Consider the following 22,542-nt stretch of genomic DNA (forward strand, 5'->3'; position numbering starts at 1 on the left):
TAGAATGATATGTAGATATGCATTAATTTCAAAGAAAAAATGGATGAAATGAGAAAAGTTGCGAAAATGATGTTGCACCAAGAAGGCCCGCTAAGCTACATATGTACTGAGTTCTCGCGTATACGATGTGCTCCACCCCTCCAAACAATGAGGAGATAAAAGAGAGCTCCCCCCCTATAAAATAAGGACGACTGCCGCTGAAATGGTGAGCGAAATCGAACACCCCGGGCATCTCGTTACCTTTTGTTTCAGCACATATTTCAATACGCAGAGAACGTTACACATGAAATTGTTTACAGGGGATCTGTGAAAAGAAATCAGAAGATTTCCGAATAACTACAGAAATGAAAATTGGACGGATAACGTGAACGCTTACTGGTTAGGGATACGGGGGGAAAAATTTCATTTTTTCGCATGTGAAGTCTACAAATTTTTCAATCAAGACTCGTCTTCAATTACAGGTTAGAGTTAAAAAATCACCTACTAGATGCGTCGTGTAATTTACTAGGAGCGGAACTTCATGTGAAAATATCCCGTCTTAGTTCGATTAAAAATGGATATTGCTTTCCAGGAATCATCCGAAATGAATCTAATTGCTGAAGCAAAAACGTGAACAAAAAGGTGGATGCTGAAGATTTTTAGCGTATAATGGAATAGCCAACGTAACCATAGAACTCCTGAGAATCTATGACAATTCCGAAATGAACATTTTATGACGCGAATAATTAAGGCAGTAAGAAAACGGAAGAAGCTACGTATCCTACTTTTCGTTTATGTACGCGCACAACATCGAAACTGCTGTCCAACGAATGGAACAAGTGAACCAATCACGTTTGTGCCATGCTCACTTCCCTCATCCTCTCCCTCTGGGCCTCACTCTGCAAGCATCACCGCCAGCATAGATCGGAACTTATGCAGAGACTCTCATAACGCTTAAATATCCGTCGAAAGTGAGCAGGTTTATGGCCGCACATATTGGGGACCGAACTATGTACGTAGGAGCCCCAGGTCTCAGTTCTGCTTCGTATCCACTATGATTAATCCACTTGCGGTCGCTAACAATTATGTACAGCAATTTCGATCAGCAACGATCATTCTGACAGTCCATGGAAGATGGAAATATTCAGCTTTCTATTAGAAATGAATGTTAATAGCGCAGTCGGTAAAAGGTGCGCTTGTTACTGCATAGTCGATGGTTGCGCTCTTATTTCTAGAAGTAAATAACTAAGTCAGTCGGGGTTCTAAGACCTAAGCATTACCTTTAGAGAATCTGTGAGATGTAAGCTAAAATTACCAGAAGAAAAAGGAAGATAGAGCTTCCGAAAATAAGAGCACGGTTGAATCTCCCCCTCAACTACATTTTCGCCTCGCACTTCTCTGGAAAAATAAAAACACTGACTTGATCATCGGCTGGCCCCCGCAAGTCGTTGTATAGGCCAATATGCGTTCCAAAACCTTAACGATTACGAATTTCAGTAAAACGCATTGGCGCATCCCAAGTGGATTGATACGCCAGTGACTTCATCCTTTTATAATGTGATACCGCCATGGAAATGGACAAATGGAAAGAGTTCCTGACAAGTTATGTACCTGCTAAAGATTTTCAACCGCTATTTTACATTAATACCCTCTACGCTATTTTACATTAATACCAGTTTCATTCTATATTTTACATCTTTATTATTATTTCACACTTATTTCACATATTTTCTGATAATTTCGGTGGATATTTCAGTTTTTAGTGATTTAACACTGCGAAGTGCGCTTATCATTGTTCTTTTGGTTTCGTTTGCTTAACGGAGTTGGGAATTTTTCAGCTAACGGAGATTACACCAGGAACATCTTTTCCAGGTAGGTCTCGACCTATTCTTGGTTTCTGCAAAAGATCTACATGACGAATATATCGTGATTTTTTGTTTTTTTTTCAATCTTTAACTACTGCTCTGGAAGAATCCAATAGTAAGACTTTATTTTCTTTTTTTTTATTGCATGGCCAGTGGAGCAGAAGATGGTGTGTTGGGTTGAGTGGTATATCGTAATCTCTTTTTTTTCGAAATTTGCTCTAAAATTTTTTTTCTGAATTTTGAAATCCTAAATTTAAATTTTTTTTATTCTTCGTTTTTAAGATTATTAAAATAACACCTCAGGTAGCCAAAGGGAACATTTCCGACACACTTTGCTTTTTCATTTAGCTAAGGTGTTAAAGCAGTAACTAAAAAGGAACAGTTTAAGGTTGCTAGGTTAGGCATCTTGTAAGACTTTTATTTCCAAAAATTGGAAAAATAGATTTTTTTAACCGATAAAAATTGGTTAACTGTTGTATTATCTTATTTTGAGTTTCAAATCCTCATTTTCGAGGCGCGAAGACAAACATTTGGAGGTATTTTTGCGCACTGGTCCTTCTCCAAAAACAACTCCAATTCAAGGATTAGTAGCCTTCTTATCTCGATTAAATCCAAGATGGTCCGTTTCGTCTACTAAAGATTCTATTTTAATTATCAAAAAAAAATTGGAATTAAAATAAGTGAAGGAAGTCGGGATAATATCTCCTTGTAGGTTACCAATTCTCCATGAAATGGTATACAACCTTTTGTTAATTTTAGCTTCTTATTATTATTTATTGCTTTTTTCAGTGCTAATTTAATAATTACTCATCTTTTTTAATATCATTAATTGTGGACAGGTCTTCTACACTTGCACCTTGCGGCTACACGGTATAAATAAAAATAATTAAAAGGGGTAAATACTGCAAAAGGAGAGTTGACAAAATACAAATCGATAATGATAACAAACTCCAAGCGCTCTCAACTTGTCATTCTTGGTTGATCTATGCGATGACTACCATAATCATAAATATCAATAATAAGTATATTTCCTTAGTCGATCTTATTGACGTTTATTGTTTGTTCACTTTTTATTTATATCTTCATTTCTAAGTTTGAAGGAACAGTCAATTGTTTTTCAAACGAATATTTCTCTGTCTACTTGCGTAGCTCTAAATTAGAGGAGTGTCTCATCCTCGTTATTTACGTTTTTGGGATGAGAGAGAGAGTGAGTTCTAATAGCAATTCCCAAATCTTAGTCATATTTCGTTTTTGTCGCTTTGTCGCTTTGTCGCTAATTATAGGCCTACTACCGAGTTTATCTGAGAAACGACCAAGCAGAAGTTGGTCTCGCAAGTGAAACTCGCTGGCATTCGACGATGGTGATATGACGAATGGACATAGCACTTGTGCTCAATGCTCCAAGCGCTCTCAACTTGTCATTCTTGGTTGATCTATGCGATGACTTCCTCGAAATTATTTTAGGAAACGGATGGAAGTGAATCTTTGAACGAATTATGAATAGAACCTGTTCTTTCGCTGATAAAATGATGGAATTTATGTGGAGAGAAAAGAGAACTGCCTAGGATTTCTTTGATGTTACAGATGATGTTAAGGGCAGGTGTAGTGTAGCGGTCAGAGGTTCCCCTTTCTGCACGATCGATCGGAGGTTCGAATCCGCCCTAGTGCTCACCAAGCCTTTCATCCATCTGGAGTCGATAAATTGGTGCCAGACTTGTCTGGGAGGATAAAAACACTGACTGGACACATCGGCCAGCCACCGCGAGTCATTGTATAGGCCAGTTACATGTTCGTAAACCTCAACCGATTCTGAATTGAAGTGAACTTGGGGGGGGCGCATCCCAAGTGGATTGATTAACGCCAGACACTTTACCCTTTATCCTTTATCCTACAGATGATGTTGTTACACTGTTATGTTTTCTTGAGTTTGAAGTTATATTATCTAATCGATAGGAGTGTTATCGAGCTCAGCAATATGGAATAATTTGTAGTGACTGCAACATCTCGTTGACAAATTTGACGGGTTGTTATAAATGACAAAAGGGGTTACCGTATCGTTTTTTGTAAAACAGAGCTCCACACCTGGGCCTTAATTCAGTGCGACAACCATATAGTCTTAGTGGAGTGTAATCCGAAAACAAAGCATTCGTTGATTACAATAGACTTCCAACAAGCAGTTGTGAATCAGCATTGTCATGCAACCTGAGGAAAAATACCTTCTTGGGGCACACTGCCCACCTGCCACATGTTCAGGAAGACCAGATTTTAGATCCACATCAGAAAGCCTGGCAATCGTCGCTGGGTTGGTTCCAAAACTGGATCTACCCGAGTTCAAAGCAGTTCTAATAGCTACTGAAAACCACTGGAGAATACCGGTTGCAGTACTTGGCACAACCGCTGTCATAACTATGGTCACTTACTTAATGAGACTTACAACAGTTATTCTCTTCATTCGCTTCGCAACTTTTGCACATCTTCATAGAAGGAGTGTCTAAGCTCTTGTTTTCTATCTGTAAGCTTAGGTAGCAGATTTGTTGATTTCTTTACACTCATAGCCATATCTAAAAATTGATCTCTACATGTCGCTGCACAAAATATTCTATTAAGGTATCTATCTCTATTAGAAGTTTCGCCTTTAGCACATCACTGTACTTCAATCTTTTCGGGTCACGGCCTTCGCTTACAACGGATGACGTCGACGTTGTCATCCACAATGAACCCCTTTCAACTAGCTAGAAAAGAACTGAAAGAGCAGCTGGATCGTTTTGCCACCACCTTCGAAGCAAAGATGGATGCGGTAGTCGAGATGCTCAATCGTCACCCTAATGTCATGTACAAGAAAGTGGATCTGCTGATCGAGAAGACAATACCAGAATCCAGGCATGTCTCTTTGCTCGTTCAAAAATAACAAGGACAACCACCCGACAGTGCGGTGTCCGGATATCCGTATCCTTCCTAGCGGATATCCGGATCCTTTCTCGCGTGCCGTACAGGCGTCGAACCAACATTTCTACAAAAGTACGATCTATTCAACCGAACCACACAGAGGACTGTGAAGTCTTCTGCACATTGTGCACCGATAACCACAAAATACTTCTGTTCCCGAATAAGGCATTTTACACGTTAAAACGGTGCAAACATTAAACATTCGTCCCCGCTCGCTGGAAAAATACACTGGCTGATTCAACTAGAAATCGATGGCTATAAATCGACAGGATGTCGAGGACCGATCTATCGCGGCTTTTGCGCAAGATTGACGCAGTAACAAAAAGGCAGTTAGTTTCAGAATGTCTCGATATTTCCTGTCATGTACAGAGATTATTGTTAGGTGCAGCAGGACAAGGATTTATTTTGATGTAACAGATACACATTCCGAAAACATATTCTTGAAGAAGGAGACAACACTGCTTGACAACGCTCGCATAAAACCTATAATTCTATTGTATTCCAGCCACTTAGAATTGTCTACTAAAAGTTGGTTATTTTTTCAAGAAACGAAGTGATGAGTACGAGATAGACTGCAAAATAGACTTGATGTGTGGTTGGCATAGTAAAATGCACCAAATTACGCTGTGAATGCTCCACCTTTTGGAAGCGACATTCGTCGACAAATGAGGTCGATGAAGAAACATATTGTATAGTCTGTAAAATGTTAGAATAGCAGTTGTTGTTCATTCCTTTATGTAATGTTTGTATTCGCACTTTATCTGTATATAGATCTTGGATTGTGCATTGTGTATAAGCAGTCGATTTCCTCGTTAGAGGCCTTGGTGTGCAATAAGGATAAAGTTGTACAAGATACAAGTGCTCTGTTCTGTACTCCTGGACAAGTTGATTTACTAGTATTAAGTCCCGCGTGGCATTAGACAAGTTTAACTGAATTCTACATGGTGGATCGGTACAATACAGAACTCAGGTCGGTCATTTAAAAAAATGTTCATCAAATTCGCCCCATCCATTTGCGTTCCCTTTCTCTTTCGTTCATCTCCTTTGGGACAAGTATCTTAGAGGATTTGCGTTACGTTACCTGGTATCTACAGGCCTTGGGCATCATGTCGTACAAATTAGCGACTCTTAAGCGACTACTTACCTACTACTCTAGTAAACTTGACACATTTTTAACACGCTTCAAGGAAGACGGGTTAGAATCCATAAACCTTTCGGGCTGACCCTTGGAGGGAGAAATTTCACCAACCTTCATTCGAAGCAGTCTTCAGAGAGAGACTGCAGGAAGGGATAGGGGTTATAGAAGCACCCACCTCAAAGATTGAACGACAATTACAAGATTTTCAAGACCACAAGACTCCACCTTTTGGAAGCGACATTTCATAGGAAACTCGGGACATGAGAAGAAATGTAGAAGAAATGAAAAATCGTGACCTTCCTGCAGAATCATCGGCCCGCCCTTCAAAATTCAATTGAAAAGAGCACCTTTAAGTGGACATGGTAGCTAAAGCAATGCCACTAATAACAGAAATTCAACTATGTTTTGCTACTCCGCAGCTCCCGTAACGGTTCGAACAGTTCAAGGAATCTCGGATTATGGCGAAGGAGGACCACTGTTGTTATTCGACCGCAATAGCGTTAACAAAGAAATTTCAAAGAAACGCTGCGAAAGACTGCATTTCTTGGAACTTCCCAACACTTGAGAGAAGGAAATATAACTCTTGTGAGCTGGCTTACATCTCACCTCTTCTAGGGAAAGAAATGCACTTCACTAATGTACTGTCGACTAAGGTAAGAAACTCGCACACATCTTTTCAGTAACTTTTCTTTATAGAAGAAGAACAATTCAATCATCTGCATCACCTGTGCCCCCCCCGCCCTTGTTTCCTTCGAATTCCTTGAGCGAACATCAGTAATATTAGGTTGTTGCATATGTAATTGCCGGTTTTTGCTTGTTTTTTAGTATTAATAAAATATTAAAATGGTCGAAATTGTCGTTTTTGATTAATAATAGAGTCTAAAGTATGCTCTTTAATCCATTATAGTTTTTTTTAATCTATGCATATCTAACTTGTCCTCTCTTAAACTTTTTTAGTATGAATCAACGTGATTTTCACGTCGTTTTTCAATATGAATGGAAAAGCGGGCACAGCGCTGCTGCTGCTGCCCGTAATATCAATTCTGCACTTTGTGAAAACACTGCCAAAGAAAGAAACATTCGTAATCGGTACAAGAAATCCAGCGAGAGATATCAGCTTTGAAGAAGAAGGCCATGGACGACTCGAAATGGTAATGGACGATGAAGCAATAAAAGCATCAAAGGCAGCCAATCCGTGCCAAACTGTTAGAGAACGTGCTATACCTCAATTTGTCCCGATCGCACGCAAGGGTTGCCTAGTGGTTTCTCGCGAGGGACCCGAGGAACATCACTACCACTTTTTGGAGGACTTATTGAAAAGGTCTGATCAACGGGTCGGCCGTATTTCTGCGGTGCGTTTGACGTCGCGTGGTATCCAGCCGCTTGCAGCTCTGGTCCTGTGAATGTCCTCGGAACGCATCACGTATCCGGGCCATCTGAATTTTCTTTTCTTGACAAATGCAACTACGTCTCTGATCTTCTATCGTTGACGCAGGATTGATCTTCGAATCCTTTCTTTAGCTTGTGTGAAGCGGTATTCTCCCGGCATCATTCATCCAACCAGCATTCAGTGTGAGGATTCTTTCACGCTTGCAGGACTTTACTACTGCTCGCGAAACGGTGAGGTTTCCGAAATCATAGAAATTTTCGATGAGCATTCTGAGCGCTGCTGCAACACAATTTTTTACTTTTTTCTAGTTCGAGCCTACACAGCACGAAATGAGCATGGTACCGAGGTGATGATCCGTTACTATAATGAAAGTTTAGATTTAGTTGTTTGGGATTTACGTTTGGATTGAAATTTTAGTTGTGCAGGACTTATTTTTAGGAAAAGAAAAACTAAAAAAGCGAAGAAAAGAATGGAACGTAAGTCTTGTTCTTCACAATTAACCGATAGTTTGGACATGAGAAACCTTATTGCATCATGGCAGTTCCACCTGCCCTTTGGACATCTGAAGGAAATGCTGGGGAAATCCCTAGAATAGGGTTTCTCCGAGCATTACTTGAAATGAAATTCACAGTAATACTGCAAAATGGAAAATACTGCAGTCGGCTACAATCACTATTTGAATCACTTTGTTCACAAAGACCTTAAGACCTTATAGTTCAGTTTCAGTTTGCCACCCAGTTAACCTAACCCGGAACAACTCTGCATTTGATGTTGAAGTGAAAGCAACGCGAAATGTTGCATATAAATTGAGGAATTCCATACGATCTTTGGAATTTTTTGAATTTCCTCAATACAATGATGGTTTTCTATCTGCTAACTCATCTTTTCTGCCTGCTTGACTTATTCTTTCGACTCTCTTGCATCTCAGACTTTACGCACAAATTTCTATTTAACTGTCGAACTCTAGCGGACTCCATGAAATGATGATTTCAGTTCTGGCTGAATTATTTTATCAGCAATGTAGGGTACTAAGGTTTGCAAAATATATTGTCATTTTCGTAGCTGACATGCATGCCCTCGTGCGCTTCTCCTTTTATTTCAGATTGATTCTATGGTTGTGCACTTATTTGAAGGATCGATAAATTGGTAGCAGACTTGTCAAGGAGGATAAAAGCACTGACCTGGTACCTTGGCTAGCCATTGCATACTATTGTACGCCTGCACAAGCGTAAGTAAACCTCAAACGATTCTGAGTTGAAATCGAATACGTTGCGCATCCCAAGCATCCTATAGTAAATAGGTTCTTTGAGCGTCTAAAGGTCTTTTCAGTTTGTAATATGACGTCAAGTGTGATGTTGAGCAATTTGAGTTCCCAGCTACATGGTATCTTGAAAATGTCATTTATTTAAAATAAAATCATATATGTTGCAGGCAAGTGTGGCGAAGTCGGTTTGAGGTCCGTTGTGGCCACGCGGTCGATGGTTCGTAACCGCCCAGTGCAAACCAAATTGGTACCAGGTTTGTCTGGGAGGATAAAAACACTGACTTGGTACATCGGCTAGCCACCGCAAGTCCTTGTATAGGCCAGTTACACGTTCGTAAACCTCAAGCGATTCTGAATTGAAGTGAAGGTGGGGGCGCATTCCAACTAGACTGATACGCCCGTGACTTTGCCCTTTTTATCTTAAAATCTCTCCACACGTTTTCCAGTTCAGCAGTGATGTGTCGCAAGATTTTTCTCAGAGGCAATAAAGGATGAATCCACCACGATCACTTCAATTCAGAGTTGTTTGAGGTTTACGAACGTGTATCTGGCCTACACAATGACTTACGCTGACCAACCGATGTGTCAAGTCAATGTTTTTCTCCTCTCAGACAAAACTGTTACCGATTTATCCACCCCGGAGGCATGAAGGGTTCGATTGGCACTAAAGCGGTTTCGAACCATCGACCTTACAGCCGCAGCGGACCTTTTACCAACTGCGCCACAACGGCCACCTATATGTAATAAATAATACTATTTATTTTATGCATAATAAATACAATGTTTCGAAAAGGAGCACCTCATCCACCGTTTCTTATTGTTATTTCATAAGGATTTCATAAGGAAATAAAAGATTTTTCTATTCCTCCTACCTGCACCCGTCTACTGTTTATTCTGTACTAATTGCGTTATTAGATCAGAATAAACACTTGCTGCTTTCCAAGTTTCTTACAAGAATATGAATTACGTTTTAGTTGATCCAGCACTGATCATCTTTTGCATTGAGTTTGTGTGTTTCATGTAGCGAGACATTCAAAAGTTTAAGCAGTTTTAACGTGAATATGTTTCCGCGCCTTAGTTAGCAACGATGAGTCGTAAAACTCCAGAAAAAGGGCATACGTCACTTTTTGGTGACATAAAGAGTAAATCTAATGACACAGGGCCTCATAAAAATACAGCAGATTAATCTCCCTACCATTTTTCGCTCTCTTTTATCTTGGATTTTGGACGTCTGTTATCCTTCAGCTATTATCGTTCAGGGAAACTGTAAGCCAAGAATTGTGACACATGAAATTCGAGTAAATCAGACAGTGAAAGTTGAAAATCAGAGAGTGGAAGTTGCTCCCTGAAGTAGACTGATTTTACTCTGCTTTTTTGAATTTGGTGGATTGATGGTGACTCTGTGCTGTGTGGGGATAAACTCTGAGAGAAAAAAAAAACAAAAAAAAAATCTCTGGAAACATTGAAACTTAGCAGTTATAGAACAAGAACTTCAATGTAATAGCATTTGTTGAATGATCCCTTGAATTCTATAAAATCATCTGTTATACAATTACTTCTGACCAACATGTTTAAATTCACTTCACTTATTTAGGGGGCTGGTATTATCGCCCGTCGTGGTTCCCTGCATCTTTGCCGAGACTAGTGTCGTGCCCGAACATATGTACCTATGCCCAACCTTCTCGATCCAGAAGAGCAAGAGCTCGTACAGAATTCATCCGTTCGTCATTGTTCTATATCCTGCTAGATTTGGCGTGAACTGCCTATCGACATCGCCACAGTGACATGTGCAGTTCAGCGTAACGAAACGGAATGTTGTTACCAAATATTCCACGCTCGGGTGTAGTGTAGTGGTTAAAGGTTCCGCTTCCTGCACGATCGATCGGAGGTTCGAATCCGTCCTACTGCTCACAGAGCCTTTCACTTCTCCGGGGTCGATAAATAGGTACCAGAGTTGTCTGGGAAGCGAAAAAAAACACTGACTTTACACATTGGCTAGCCCCCGCAAGTCATTGTATAGGTCAGTTACACGTTCGTAAATCTCAAACGATTCTGAATTGAAGTGAACGTGGGGACGCATCCCAAACAGATTGATTAACGCAAGAAACTTTATCCTTTAACTTTTAATCCACGCTCCCTCTGGGTATCTGACCTATTTGAGTTGGATCTTGGTAGTGTGCTGGACACCAACACCTTTTTGCAATATCTGGGCACCCTCCACCATATAACTGCTTGTACGTACCCAGAGTATATATTCAAACTCCTTACAGCATTTAGTATAAACAGGGATACCTAGAGCAGGTAGCAACCAGACTCGTATCCGTAGCCCCTAAAAATATGCGTTTGTGGTAGAGGAGAACGTTATTGAGCTTTCTCCTTAACCATATATTAGGCGATAACTACTAGGTTGAAAAATAAATCATCAGCGTCATCGTCGACTTCAAAATGCACGCAGAAACAAAATGTATTAGCAAACTAACAAACGTTCCTGGTACAAGTAACAGTCGTTTTCGACGACAGTTCAACAAGTTTTTTTTTTCTTTGGTACGTTGTACATAAAAGATTTCTTCCAACTGAATCACATCCAATTTAAGACAATTAGTTGTTTATTGGAAATGTTTGTAAATGAATCAACCCAATTACCTCGTTCCTCTCTAGCTTCCCTGTGCTCTTTTTTTATGATCTGCGTAAGCATACCGAACCATTGAATCAACACATCATGTAGCAGTGATATAAAAATCCAGTGGCTGTCACCATGTTGCTTTCGGATAAACCTTGACCCACAATTTCAAAGAACCTTTCACGAAAATGCTTAGATTCTATTGGTTTTTGCGTACTAGTTTCGCATCTGAATGAAACGTTAAATGGAAAATCCAGAATTTATAAAATTTCATGGAAAAAATCTTGGCATAACATTAAGAAGTGTAGATATAGTTCGAGAGAAAACTTATTGAAGAAGAATTCGTGGTCAAAATTACCCCGTTTGAAATGGTAAGTCCAATAGCCGCGCTTTCAAAATCTCACCTTCAGCATCAAAAATGTAGATGAAAAATACAAAAATTGATAAAGTTAAAAAGAATCAAAGCAAAATATCTTGTAGAGATATAGGGTCTCTTATATACAGCATTGAAGACTTTAGATAGGTTTTTAACTCTGCGTTTATTTTTAAATTTGACAAAAAAAAAACTCGTGACATATTGTTCGTTTGGCTAGCCGATGAGTCAAGTCAGTTCTTTTATCCTCTCAGACAAGTAGACAGACAGTACCTATTTACTCCGAAAGGATGAAAGGCTTATTGAGTACTAGAGCGGACTCGAACCTCCCATGGATAGTACGGACAGCGGAGCCTCTAACCGACTGCGCTATATTCTGCAAAGCCCTGGACAGCTAAAACTCCAATACCCGTATAAAAGTAAAATGTCACTGTCGATGCTTAGATATACATAGTCGAGTCAAAACTAACCCGAAGCTCAGTGCAGTAGCATAAATGACTGCCCTCGAAGTGGCGCACTGGAGAAAGCGGTAGGAATCGAGGTGAGACCATCGCGAACTGCAGCTATGAGTGGTGCTAGCAAAGGTCCCACGTCGATCCCAACCGCTAAGCTCTAGCGTAGCGTTCGTAGACGACGAGACTTTTACGCAATTGCATCGAGCTTCATGTCGTTCTGATCCGAATTTCATGTGCGCGCTGACCAATTCCGACTAGAGCAAATTAACAGCCCTAGCTGATTTTCACTCTTTCAAAAACCAGTAACTGTTGGCGAATTGCAAACCCGTTGGGGAAGTTCATCAAAACTGACGAAGCGATGCATATAGTAGATGTCATTGCGATTGTCCATGCGGGAATTTGTCACGTCGTTTCACATCATAACATCGCCCAGAGGGACCGGGAGCGTTCTGTTGTCAACAGATGCTCTGTTATCGACAACCACCCGTCAACGGCTGGAAGCCTGTTCTAATTTCTTGTGGATATTTACCGATTTCTTCGCTCATCTTCCTCCGCTAAATTTCATCAGACATTTCAAAAGAAAATACTGCATCCGAAACCTTCACTCTATAATCAACTTCTGATCGATTTCAATCTTAAATCCATAGATAGATACACTGAAGTTCGACTTTCATGGATTTATCGATTATCGACGTGAAGCCAGAGCCAAGATTTTGATAAAATCCTTTATTACGGCTAACATTTCGGTGTCATCCCCATCGTCAAAGCCTGGAAAGTCGGAAAATTTGCCACAGATCCTCTTGAATGGACAAAATGAATTCAGGACAAGTCAACATCCCCTAAGTTTTTCAATTAGGAGCCAAGAGAACCCAAATCGTTGTGTTTACCTAACTAGCCGCGTTCCCATGATGTCAGCAGACCTATTTATAGATATAAGTACATTTTATGAGTTATGGCAACCAGAGAAAAATTGAATGGGACACAATAAAAACATCATAACGGCGGGGTAATATTCTCTAATTCCTATCGAATTTACATAATTATTAAATATGATATTCAAATAATTATTATGTCCGAATGCTACCGGAAGCATACGCAACATAGAAATATACGTTCTTCACAGTTTTTTCTGAAGAGCGACAATTTCCATAGGCTTTTCCTGGGTAGAAAAACACTGACTGCCTAATTTTTCATGCAGCTAATCCTGCATATAATAATACACTTGAAAAGAAGCCGGTCTCGCTGTAGGAACCGCAAAATCAGCGTCTGCATACATAGTAGTATAGTCGGGTCAAAACGACATGAAACCCGGAGAGTTGCGTCGAGTGGGCCCGTAGCGGTGCGATGGAGACAATGGTCGATGGTCGGAATCCAGGTGAGACCATGCAGAACTGCAGAGATGCATGGCGGTGGCAAGGGTCCTTACACGATCCCAACCGCTACGCTCCACTGCGCCGCTTCGACGCAGGCGCTTGCGCAACTGTCCCTGCTTCATGACGTTTTAACTAACTCGTCAACTATAGGTATGGAACCGCGTATGCATCGAAAATTAAACATTCCCACAGAGAGAAAAAACGCAGAAAATCGGTCCACTTAAATTTTCCCCCTTCTGATATTTTGATTATCTTTCGCTTTTTTTTGAAGTTGCTTAGAGAAAATCCGCATAAACAGTGCTGTAACGCGACGCATCTTTAGTAAAGGCAACGTTCTTTTTTTGTGCTTTCCCGCCATTTTATGTGCAACACTGTATAAATAGGATTAAATAGTCTTAGCCGGATATTTTTTCCCAATAGTTTTCTCGTTTGTTCTGCTTCCAGAACAAGTCTGAGATCTTAGCTTGTACGCATCAGATTTCCGCAATTGCGTAACTTTTTTCTGTAATTTCGTATGATTAGAGTCGTTCTAGTCGGAGCCACCCAGTAATTCTAAAATACATCCTAAAACAACTATAACTATACACAGTTACAGAAAAAATGACATTTTTACGAGGAAAAATGGGAAGAGTTGGGACAAAAATCCGGTGCCCTGAAAGTGAAGTGTTTGAGGAGATGCCCGAAATCAGAAAAACTATCCAAATAGCAAGAAGGGATTTTTCGGCCCACTAGTCCTATTTTTATCTGGTATTCTCCAATCGTGCTATACAATGGTTATTTTGCTGACGCAAACTTGACAAACTCCAACGACACTTCGCCGCGGGACCTCCTGGCCTTTTCTCGCAGAACCATTTCTTGTGCTAAAACAAGGAGGAACGTATTTCCGTATTTTGAGTGATGAGTTTATCCGCGGGAAATTTCGATTGGATATAACCAAGGCACATTTCCCTACTGGAGCACGTTTGTCCAAATGGGAAAATTTTGCTGGATACGGGCTCTGGAATATCCGCATTTCTCGGAATTTTGTCCTTATGTGGCGGATCCCTTCAAATGGACTTCATTAAGTTGTTTGCACTCAGCCGAATAAAGTCCGAAGTGCACTGCTTGCACGGCTCTGACAAGATTTACTGCTTTCGGAATCGTCTGCATATTTGTACTTGCGCTCCATGGAGAAGAACTCCCACAAAAAGGCGCTGATGGTAGTCAAGTTGACGGATGTTCTCGTCCCGTGCATCCCTCCTACCAATGTCCTCCGAGAAACTTCTTCCTTTTGTCTTCCACTGCTCCAAAAGAGCTAAGGCATCCACCTACAGCCTATCCTAGCAACTAGACGTTTATTAATGTCACGTAGCAGCTTCTAACGGTTTTCATTTATTTTATTAGTTTTTTTTTATTCATTCATCCAGTTATATTTTTTTCTTTCATTTTATTTCCGAACATGCACCATAAACTCCCTTCAGGCTTCTATAATTTCCTTAGAGGACACTTCTGATCTTCCGAAATATCCTAGATAAATTAAGCATTTTTTCTACAGTTTTTTCCTGTGGGAGGAGAAATATTCAAAGGCAGTGTTTCACAAAAGCGACGTAGTTGGGAAACCCGGGAGAAAATATAGAGCTCAGGTCAAGCAAAAAACGGGTCGATCCGGAACGTGTTCAAAGAAAATTACTGAACACTCTTGGTTCTCGCAGTGCGAAAAGGAAAAAAAAGGATTTTTCATCTTGAAAGTGTACACGTCGTTCGAGTAATTTCATAACAAAAAGGAGAAAAAGTTTTTTTTTTCAACTTTTTTTTTGAACAAAAAACTCACAATAAAAACAATCGGTTTTTTTTTTGCTGTTCCTCTCCTCTCCTCTCGTTCAATAAGTTTTTCATATTAGTTTTTCCTCGTTACTTTCGTTCTTTTTCATGTCGTTTCAAGCTTTTTTTCCCTCATTTTAAGAATTTTCACGCTTTATTTAATGTTCTTCATACTCATTTTGAATCTTACGAGTATCTTCAGCGACTTTATCGTTTCGATCAAGTGCAGAAAACAAAGGTGTCGAAAATGTTCTATTTTCTTTATAGAACACTCAATTTCAATGATATAAAGAGCAAAAATCAGTGAAAATAGAAAGTCCAAACTGAACTATCGTGCAGATCAAAATATTCTTTGTCAGGTGGTATGCAACAATACCTTTATCAATGATTTTATCTCTATGCACCTACTTTTATTTTTGGAAAACAGCACACGCTTACGATTTATTTTTCAACTCAGTATGTACATAGTAGTTATCAGCAGCACAGTCAGACGCGACGGTCAGTTTATTTTCGTATGCAACAACTGGATAGAAAATTATATTTATTTATTGTATTTATTTATTTATATATTTGGAAATACTTATGGGTAAAAAAATAAAAGAAAAAAAAACAAGCAAGAAAGAACAGAGCTCACTAGAATTCTATCTGAGATTTTGCTATTTTTATTGTCTGATAGTTGCTGACGAACTCTTTTTGAATCCCAAAAAAAACTTGGAAAAATCTTCTCGGATGTCAGAGAAAAAAAAGAAAAAACAAAATTTGTAACCACTTTAGCTGAAAGGAAAAAAAGAAGGAACAGAGCTCACTAGAAATTTCTCTAAGTTTTTCGTATTTGTATTATTTAGTAGTTTCTGGCAAACTCTTTATGAATGTCATAAAAAAAACTTGGAAAAACCTTCTTGAATGTCAAAAAAAAAGAAAAACAAAACAAAATTTGTGAACGCCTTGGCTAAAAGGAAAAAAAAAACTAGTACAAGTGTTTTGCTATAGTGTGCCTGCGAGGTTTTTAGATGGAACCTTTATTTGCCTGATGTTTTGGCTTTTTCGCCGTCTTCAGAGGCCTAAATAGAGGACGACTGGAACAATGCTACGTTTATCCCGTCAAGTGCCACACCACCCTGAGTCAGTGTTTCCATAATCGTTCAGGGTAGTGAAAACGGAAACCTATCTACATTGAAAATGGTCTTACGTTTTGCTCCACCGGATGTGGCGTGGCTGATTGCACGCACTTGTCACTCAGTGTACCAACGAATGAGTATTACTGCGTGTAGATCACCAGGGACGATATAGATTATTTGATCTACACACAGAATATCAGGCGGTTATAGGTCACAGAACGGTACAAGTGGCAAGAACTCATTCGTTATCGACAAGCATTCATTCCTATTATTCATTGAAGGGTTTCTTTTAAGAATAAAAAACGCCTCCAACCTCTTCCTTGCCGATATTTCTGTTTCGTGAACCAGTATAACGCATTTCACATCGTAATCGTTTCCGGTATGGGCCTCATGTCTGTGTATGTCTGTGCCTTCCTAGTGGTGTTATCAAACTTTTTCGTCGTTTTCCGGCCATGTGTTCATTAGTCCTCACTCCAAGATTCCTACCGGTCTCCCCAATTGTAAGTTGCATTGCATATCAAGCACTCAATCTCATATATTACCCCCATTTTTGCGCAGTCGCCTGTTTTTTCCGTAAGGACAAATAACACACCTTTCACAGATGCAGTATCTATCATATAGTCTATTTCTAACAAGCTGGCTTTTGATATTTGCATTTGCGATATTTACCAAGATCACGTCATTTTGTAATTGTGTTTGGATAATGCTGCGCTGAACAGCGGCACTGACACTCTCAGAGATAAAAGGAACACAAAAAGAAATTTTGTTTTCGCGCGGAACATTGCTATTTACAGTGCGGGTTCTTCGGTAATGCGGACGTACTGTATGGCCATTGGCACATGCGATTTTCAAGGCTAGTCTTCGTGATTCGTGTCGTTCTGGGTTGCCAGTGCATACTTCACTAGCGGTTTTGAACATATTACGAATCACTGCGCGTTTTACTGCAGTCGGATGTGCAGATTTGGCGTGCAATATGATGTTCTTGCAACTTTCTTTGCGATACCACTTTGCTCTAATAATGCCGTTTGAAGTACTTATTTATGTGTTGGGGTACGGAAGCCATCCTTCTTTTAGGGTTTCTCGTGTGAGTCTTATATATTGCGATTGTTGGTTGAGTATTCGGAAACACTCGTCCATTTCGGACTGTGTTGATGTTATGATGCAACAGTCGTCAATCTATCTGCAATACATTATTGGTCTACGCGAAAGCACTGGTTCTTCGATTCTGCTCATGAAGCAGATCGCCAGTAGTGGTGCTAATCGTTGACCCATTGCTAGCCCTCTCAGTTGCGCGAAATAATTTCCTGACCACCTGAAGATATTACAATTCAGGCATTCCTTGATAAGCGTTATTATGTGAGATTTACTTAGTCAATATGTTTCCAAATTGTTACCATATAAATCTATCATCTCAGAGAGAGCTTGCAGCGCCTCACTGTTTTTTACATTCGTGTAGAGTGAGGTTACATCAAAGGACTCTATTACGTAGTTGCCCTCAACTCTCGCATTGCGTAATCGCTCAAGGAAATGGTGCGTGTTCGACAAATGAGATGGTATTTTAGGCAAAATTTGACTCACGATTTTATTAAGGAACAACGAAATGCGATCCGTTGGTCCTCCCTCACAACTTACTATTGGTCGGATTTTGAATGTGGCCGCTGATGTTGAGTTGACCTCATCGGGTTTCAGCTTATGCGTTTTGATGAGGCTGTAGAACATAGGGCAGGTCGGTTTGTTAAGCTTTAGGCGGCTTACAAATCGTTCGTCAAGGCCAGCAGATTTTCCCATAGTCATCCATACATGATTCAAGCGTTTGCACTGCACAAGGAATTCTTTCTCTGTTACGCGGCGATAGATAGTTTCATCTTGCAAGTGAAGATTTGTTATTTCCCGATCAAGACCCTGTGACATGACTACGAATTCCCCACCCTTATCGCTTACTGAAAGGCGTATGCCCCCTCTTGTAGTCATTTTGCGGATCTCCTTGAAACCCTGCCATTGCTCGCGCGTGAGATTGTTAAGGGTGAGTCGTCTATGATGGTTATAAGCGGACAACACCCCAGATAGTAGAATTCTAAATTTAGATATTCTGTGTGTAGATCAAATAATCTATATCGTCCCTGGTGATCTACACGCAGTAATACTCATTCGCTGGTACACTGAGTAACAAGTGCGTGCAACCAGCCGCGCCACATCCGGTGGAGCAAAACGTAAGACCATTTTCAATGTAGATAGGTTTCTGTTTTCACTACCCTGAACGATTATCGAAACACTGACCCAGGGTGGTGTGGCACATTGTTCCAGTCATCCTCTCCTTAGGCCTCCGAAGACGGCGAAAAAGCCGAAACGTCAGGCAAATAAAGGGTTCCATCTAAAAACCTCGCAGGCACACTATAGCAAAACACAGACAGAATATGCCGAGGTTTCAAGACAAAAGAACATTCGAACTACTAGTACAAGTCAAGACATCATAACATTTGAGAACACGTTTAAGAAGTTAAAAAAAAATGAAAGTTAAACCTTTGAGTTCGAAATATTTTAGTCATAACCTAGGAATATCGGAATATGTCGGTCGAACGTAACCGTAAACATAAATAAACAACCGCAGACGTTCGGGTTTGGACCCTGTTGGGCAGGACGTGCGTGTTTCTGTGTGTATGTGTTTGTGTGTTTGTGTGTGTATGTGTGTATACGTGTGTATGATTGCCATTTGGGGATTTGCTGTCTTGTGATTTGTACGCCTCGCACACTCTTCACATTGCTCCTCTTCTTCCTCCCATAATCTCCTCTCTTCAACCACACACCAACACCACCACCAACACCACCACTACTTATTGACTATTTCTGTGACTTTGTGTCTTAACCGTGTTATTATTCCCATTTGTGTTAGCAATAAATTTAAAAATTAAATACTTAATGTGAAAATTCACTTCTGGATGTTACTAGCTATATGGATACTATCCATAAGCAGAAAGTAGTTTTAATTATTACTTCCATACTTTAGCATTGCTCATTTATGCGCATCTCTTCCTATTTCTTCAATGCGAATCGAAAATTAATTAATTAATTTAATTAAAGAAACATTTCTTCTGTTTCGTATCCATTCGTGTAAATACGTTTCGATAAGTAGTGGAAGTGCATCAAAAGGGCATGAACCAACACTCCCACAGGATCTAGTTCTTTCTTAAGAGTGCTTTAGTTGCGCTGCAATGTTCGACGCATTCAGTATCCAGAGATGGTGTCCAGACTTTAGAAGAAACTAAAGTGCATTCTTCTCATCTATTATTCGTTTTTCACATCCGAAACGATTACATATCTACGAGTGAATAATGTTGCATTTGCCGCGCTAGAGTAGGCCTTTTTTATGTCAGGGGCTGCCGCTTCAACATTCACACATTTTGCCCTTTTATTAGCTAACCTAAGTATTAATGTACGGCAAAAAAAAAAATTCCCGCAATTATCTGAGAGAACGGCGAAGAAGAATCGATAAACAAGATGTTCTTCAAATTAGGTTTAAGCACTAAATTCTTCTTCTTTCTTTTTTTTTCTTTTTCTCTTCTCAAATTTTTTAATTAATCCCTGCTCATTATATATTTTTTCTTTCTTTCCGCGAACTTCTTACCGTATTTGTTTTGAAGCGTAATAAATAAGCAAATAAGCCAATGGATTTCATCGATCTCTGGAATGAGCAGTATCAGAAGATGAGATTAACTTATGAGCAAATTTCTGCACTAAGATTCAATGGGACCTACATATGATGGTGGACGATTTATTTGCTGGACTTGTTCATAATTTCCTGTTGTTTTTTTTGCATTTGAACGTTACAGACTTTATTGTTATGAGGAGAGGACATATTCAAAAATTTCCCTGTCAAAGAAAGATGCAAGGGTGAAAAAATTTGTCAGAACGCTAAATGATCACTTTGGGCAACTTTCGGACTGATTGCAATCTATTTTAATTATTAGTTTATTTCATAATTATATAATATTTTATTGTAAATTATGTAGATATTAATTAATTTATTCTTTAATTTATTCTGATCTTCATCATAAACAAGCACTCATTCGCTGAACGGCATATTTTTCAGGTCAGATATATTTTGTTTGAGATGAAAAAACGTATTTCTGTCGTTTTTAAGCCGCTTTGTGTATTTTTTCAAATCAACATTGCAAATATTTTTGATCGCTTCTGCTGTTTTTAACCTTTCGACTGAATTCGAGGAATGCGTCAAAAATGTTTTTTTTCCGAAACATGATAACTCTTAGCTTCTGAACAAATTATTTATTATTCAATAGATGGCCTTTAAAAAGACTATTTGATAAAGAAAAATCAAAGCTGGAGCCATTTTTCAAGATGACTTTCAAAAAATCTTATCCGACAAGGTGAACTTTATCGAAACAAAACGGTATGTACTATAAAAATGAATAAATAAATGCATGCGCTGATACAATGCTTGGGTAATTTGAAATGTGGATAATAATGAATAGGAAAAAAAAACTATCGATCCCCATTGCTGCAGTGTTGCACGAGCTCATCAAACCACGCTTCTCGATTGATTTCCCGTTATGTTTTTCCATTTTCTTTTCCATCTAGTAGAAAAAAGTGTACAAATAAAGAATATTGATGTGTGTATGCGTATTACTCGCTGAACATATTACTTCCAATGGTTAAATGAGCATAACTTTGCTGTAAACGCAATGTAAAAGTGCAAATTCTTCCATACTTTCATGAATGTTTGATATTATTCATTCATTCAATATTATTCCATAATATTTAATATTGTTTAATAATTGATTAAAATTCAATAAATTAATAATTCCATGAATATTTAACGCTAGAAATTCTTCGTTTTTTTCTTAACTTCAGAAATAGATGGCCTTTAAAAAGAGTATTTGATAAAGAAAAATCAAAGCTAGAGCCATTTTTATTGTTGTTTGTTTCCCATTCTCCACGATGAAGCTGGGACTTCTGGTGGGATCAATGGTTCCAAATACGGCCGCCGTTAAACCTCGCTCCTCAAAAATGGGAATTTTGATCGACTGGGTGCACATTTTTCCGTGACGTGACCCCACGAAAATAATCAAAATTAGCCAGAAACAATTCGACATAAGAAGAAGGGTCGAATTGAAGCTCGTGGTATTTTTTAACGGAACATTCTGGAAAGCCGAATAGGTTGACCAATTCTAATCAGTGTACTGTATGTATGGATGACTATCCTGTTTTAAAGTGTCAAAAACGGAATTAATCATATAATTCTTTTGCCTAGAGTCATATCCGTCTCATCACCCTCATGTTGCGAGATTTTTGCTGGTGTCAATTGTTCCAAGTACGGCAGCCGTTAAACCTTGCACCTCGAAAATGGAAATTTTGACCGGATGGGTGCACATTTTATGGCGGTAACACTATGAAAACCGGAATCAAAATTAGCCAGAAACAACTAGGAACGATCGAAGCAATCTAATGATTAACACTTATATTTTTGTGCTGTCTATCTTTGTATTTTATATCTATGCTTTCATTTATAACGAAGCAGATGAAGCAACAACCATTTATCCACGAAATTTTAAAGGATTCAGACAAATAAGAACCGTATTCTTTTTAATTGCAAGAGCAGTGCCTCGGAGCCGTGTTGTTTGATGAAATAGTCCAGAATCGTGAACTTTTTTTGCATTATTTCTGTACTTCTTTTCACTTTCATTTTGAGGACACCATATTTAGAAATTATTTATTTAAAAATTTCAAACATTATTCACAGATGTGTTCAGCTTTCATCACTGTTCCTGTCAAATTTTTTTTGAGGAAATTCAGAGCCTTTAATCTAAAATATCTAAAATACGTTGATTTAATGCTGAGAACATCTCTACATATTTCGATCGAGTCTACTCTGAGCATTTCCGCATTTAGTTGAATCCCATCAAGTTCTGAGATACTCCGGTAGAACCGCTGCTAAGGTGTATCGTTACTGGAGATAGGTAGCAGTATTACATCGCAATCGCAATGGTTTTTTTGATGGCGTGACCTCTTCGGTGCTCAGATGACTTGGATGAGTTAACTTCGTTATTAGCTGCAAAACTGAATAAAATCAACAACTCTCAGCAGCGTTAAAATTGATGCTCCTCTGCTTTTTTGATCCCATGACCTCTTCGGTAACTAAATAACATGAACGGGTCACTTTTGTTGAATAAAATCAACAACTTCCGAAAGAGCTCGAACTTCCGAGC

General features: G+C 39.2%; 3 protein-coding genes across 4 annotated transcripts; 2 read left to right on the forward strand and 1 right to left on the reverse strand.

The window, feature by feature from the left end:
* Positions 1-4,533: 4,533 nt before the first annotated feature.
* RB195_007186 (uncharacterized protein) lies at positions 4,534-4,752 on the forward strand (the record flags this gene model as incomplete). Its single annotated transcript, XM_064180685.1, has 1 exon — positions 4,534-4,752. One exon carries the CDS (start codon positions 4,534-4,536, stop codon positions 4,750-4,752), a length of 219 nt encoding a protein of 72 aa, XP_064037537.1.
* A 2,168-nt stretch (positions 4,753-6,920) lies between these two features.
* On the forward strand, positions 6,921-7,331 carry RB195_007187 (uncharacterized protein; the record flags this gene model as incomplete). Its single annotated transcript, XM_064180686.1, has 1 exon — positions 6,921-7,331. The coding sequence occupies one exon, from the start codon at positions 6,921-6,923 to the stop codon at positions 7,329-7,331; it is 411 nt and encodes a 136-aa protein (XP_064037538.1).
* A 10,361-nt stretch (positions 7,332-17,692) lies between these two features.
* RB195_007188 (uncharacterized protein) lies at positions 17,693-18,292 on the reverse strand (the record flags this gene model as incomplete). 2 transcript variants are annotated; one of them, XM_064180687.1, is made up of 1 exon in its annotated part: positions 17,693-18,292. In XM_064180687.1, one exon carries the CDS (start codon positions 18,290-18,292, stop codon positions 17,693-17,695), a length of 600 nt encoding a protein of 199 aa, XP_064037539.1. The 2 variants fall into 2 exon arrangements, with proteins under 2 accessions (XP_064037539.1, XP_064037540.1); XM_064180688.1 differs by having other exon boundaries at positions 17,693-18,232.
* Positions 18,293-22,542: the final 4,250 nt, after the last annotated feature.

The sequence above is a fragment of the Necator americanus genome, chromosome I (assembly GCF_031761385.1).
Source record: "Necator americanus strain Aroian chromosome I, whole genome shotgun sequence".
In the NCBI taxonomy this organism is placed as follows: domain Eukaryota; kingdom Metazoa; phylum Nematoda; class Chromadorea; order Rhabditida; family Ancylostomatidae; genus Necator; species Necator americanus.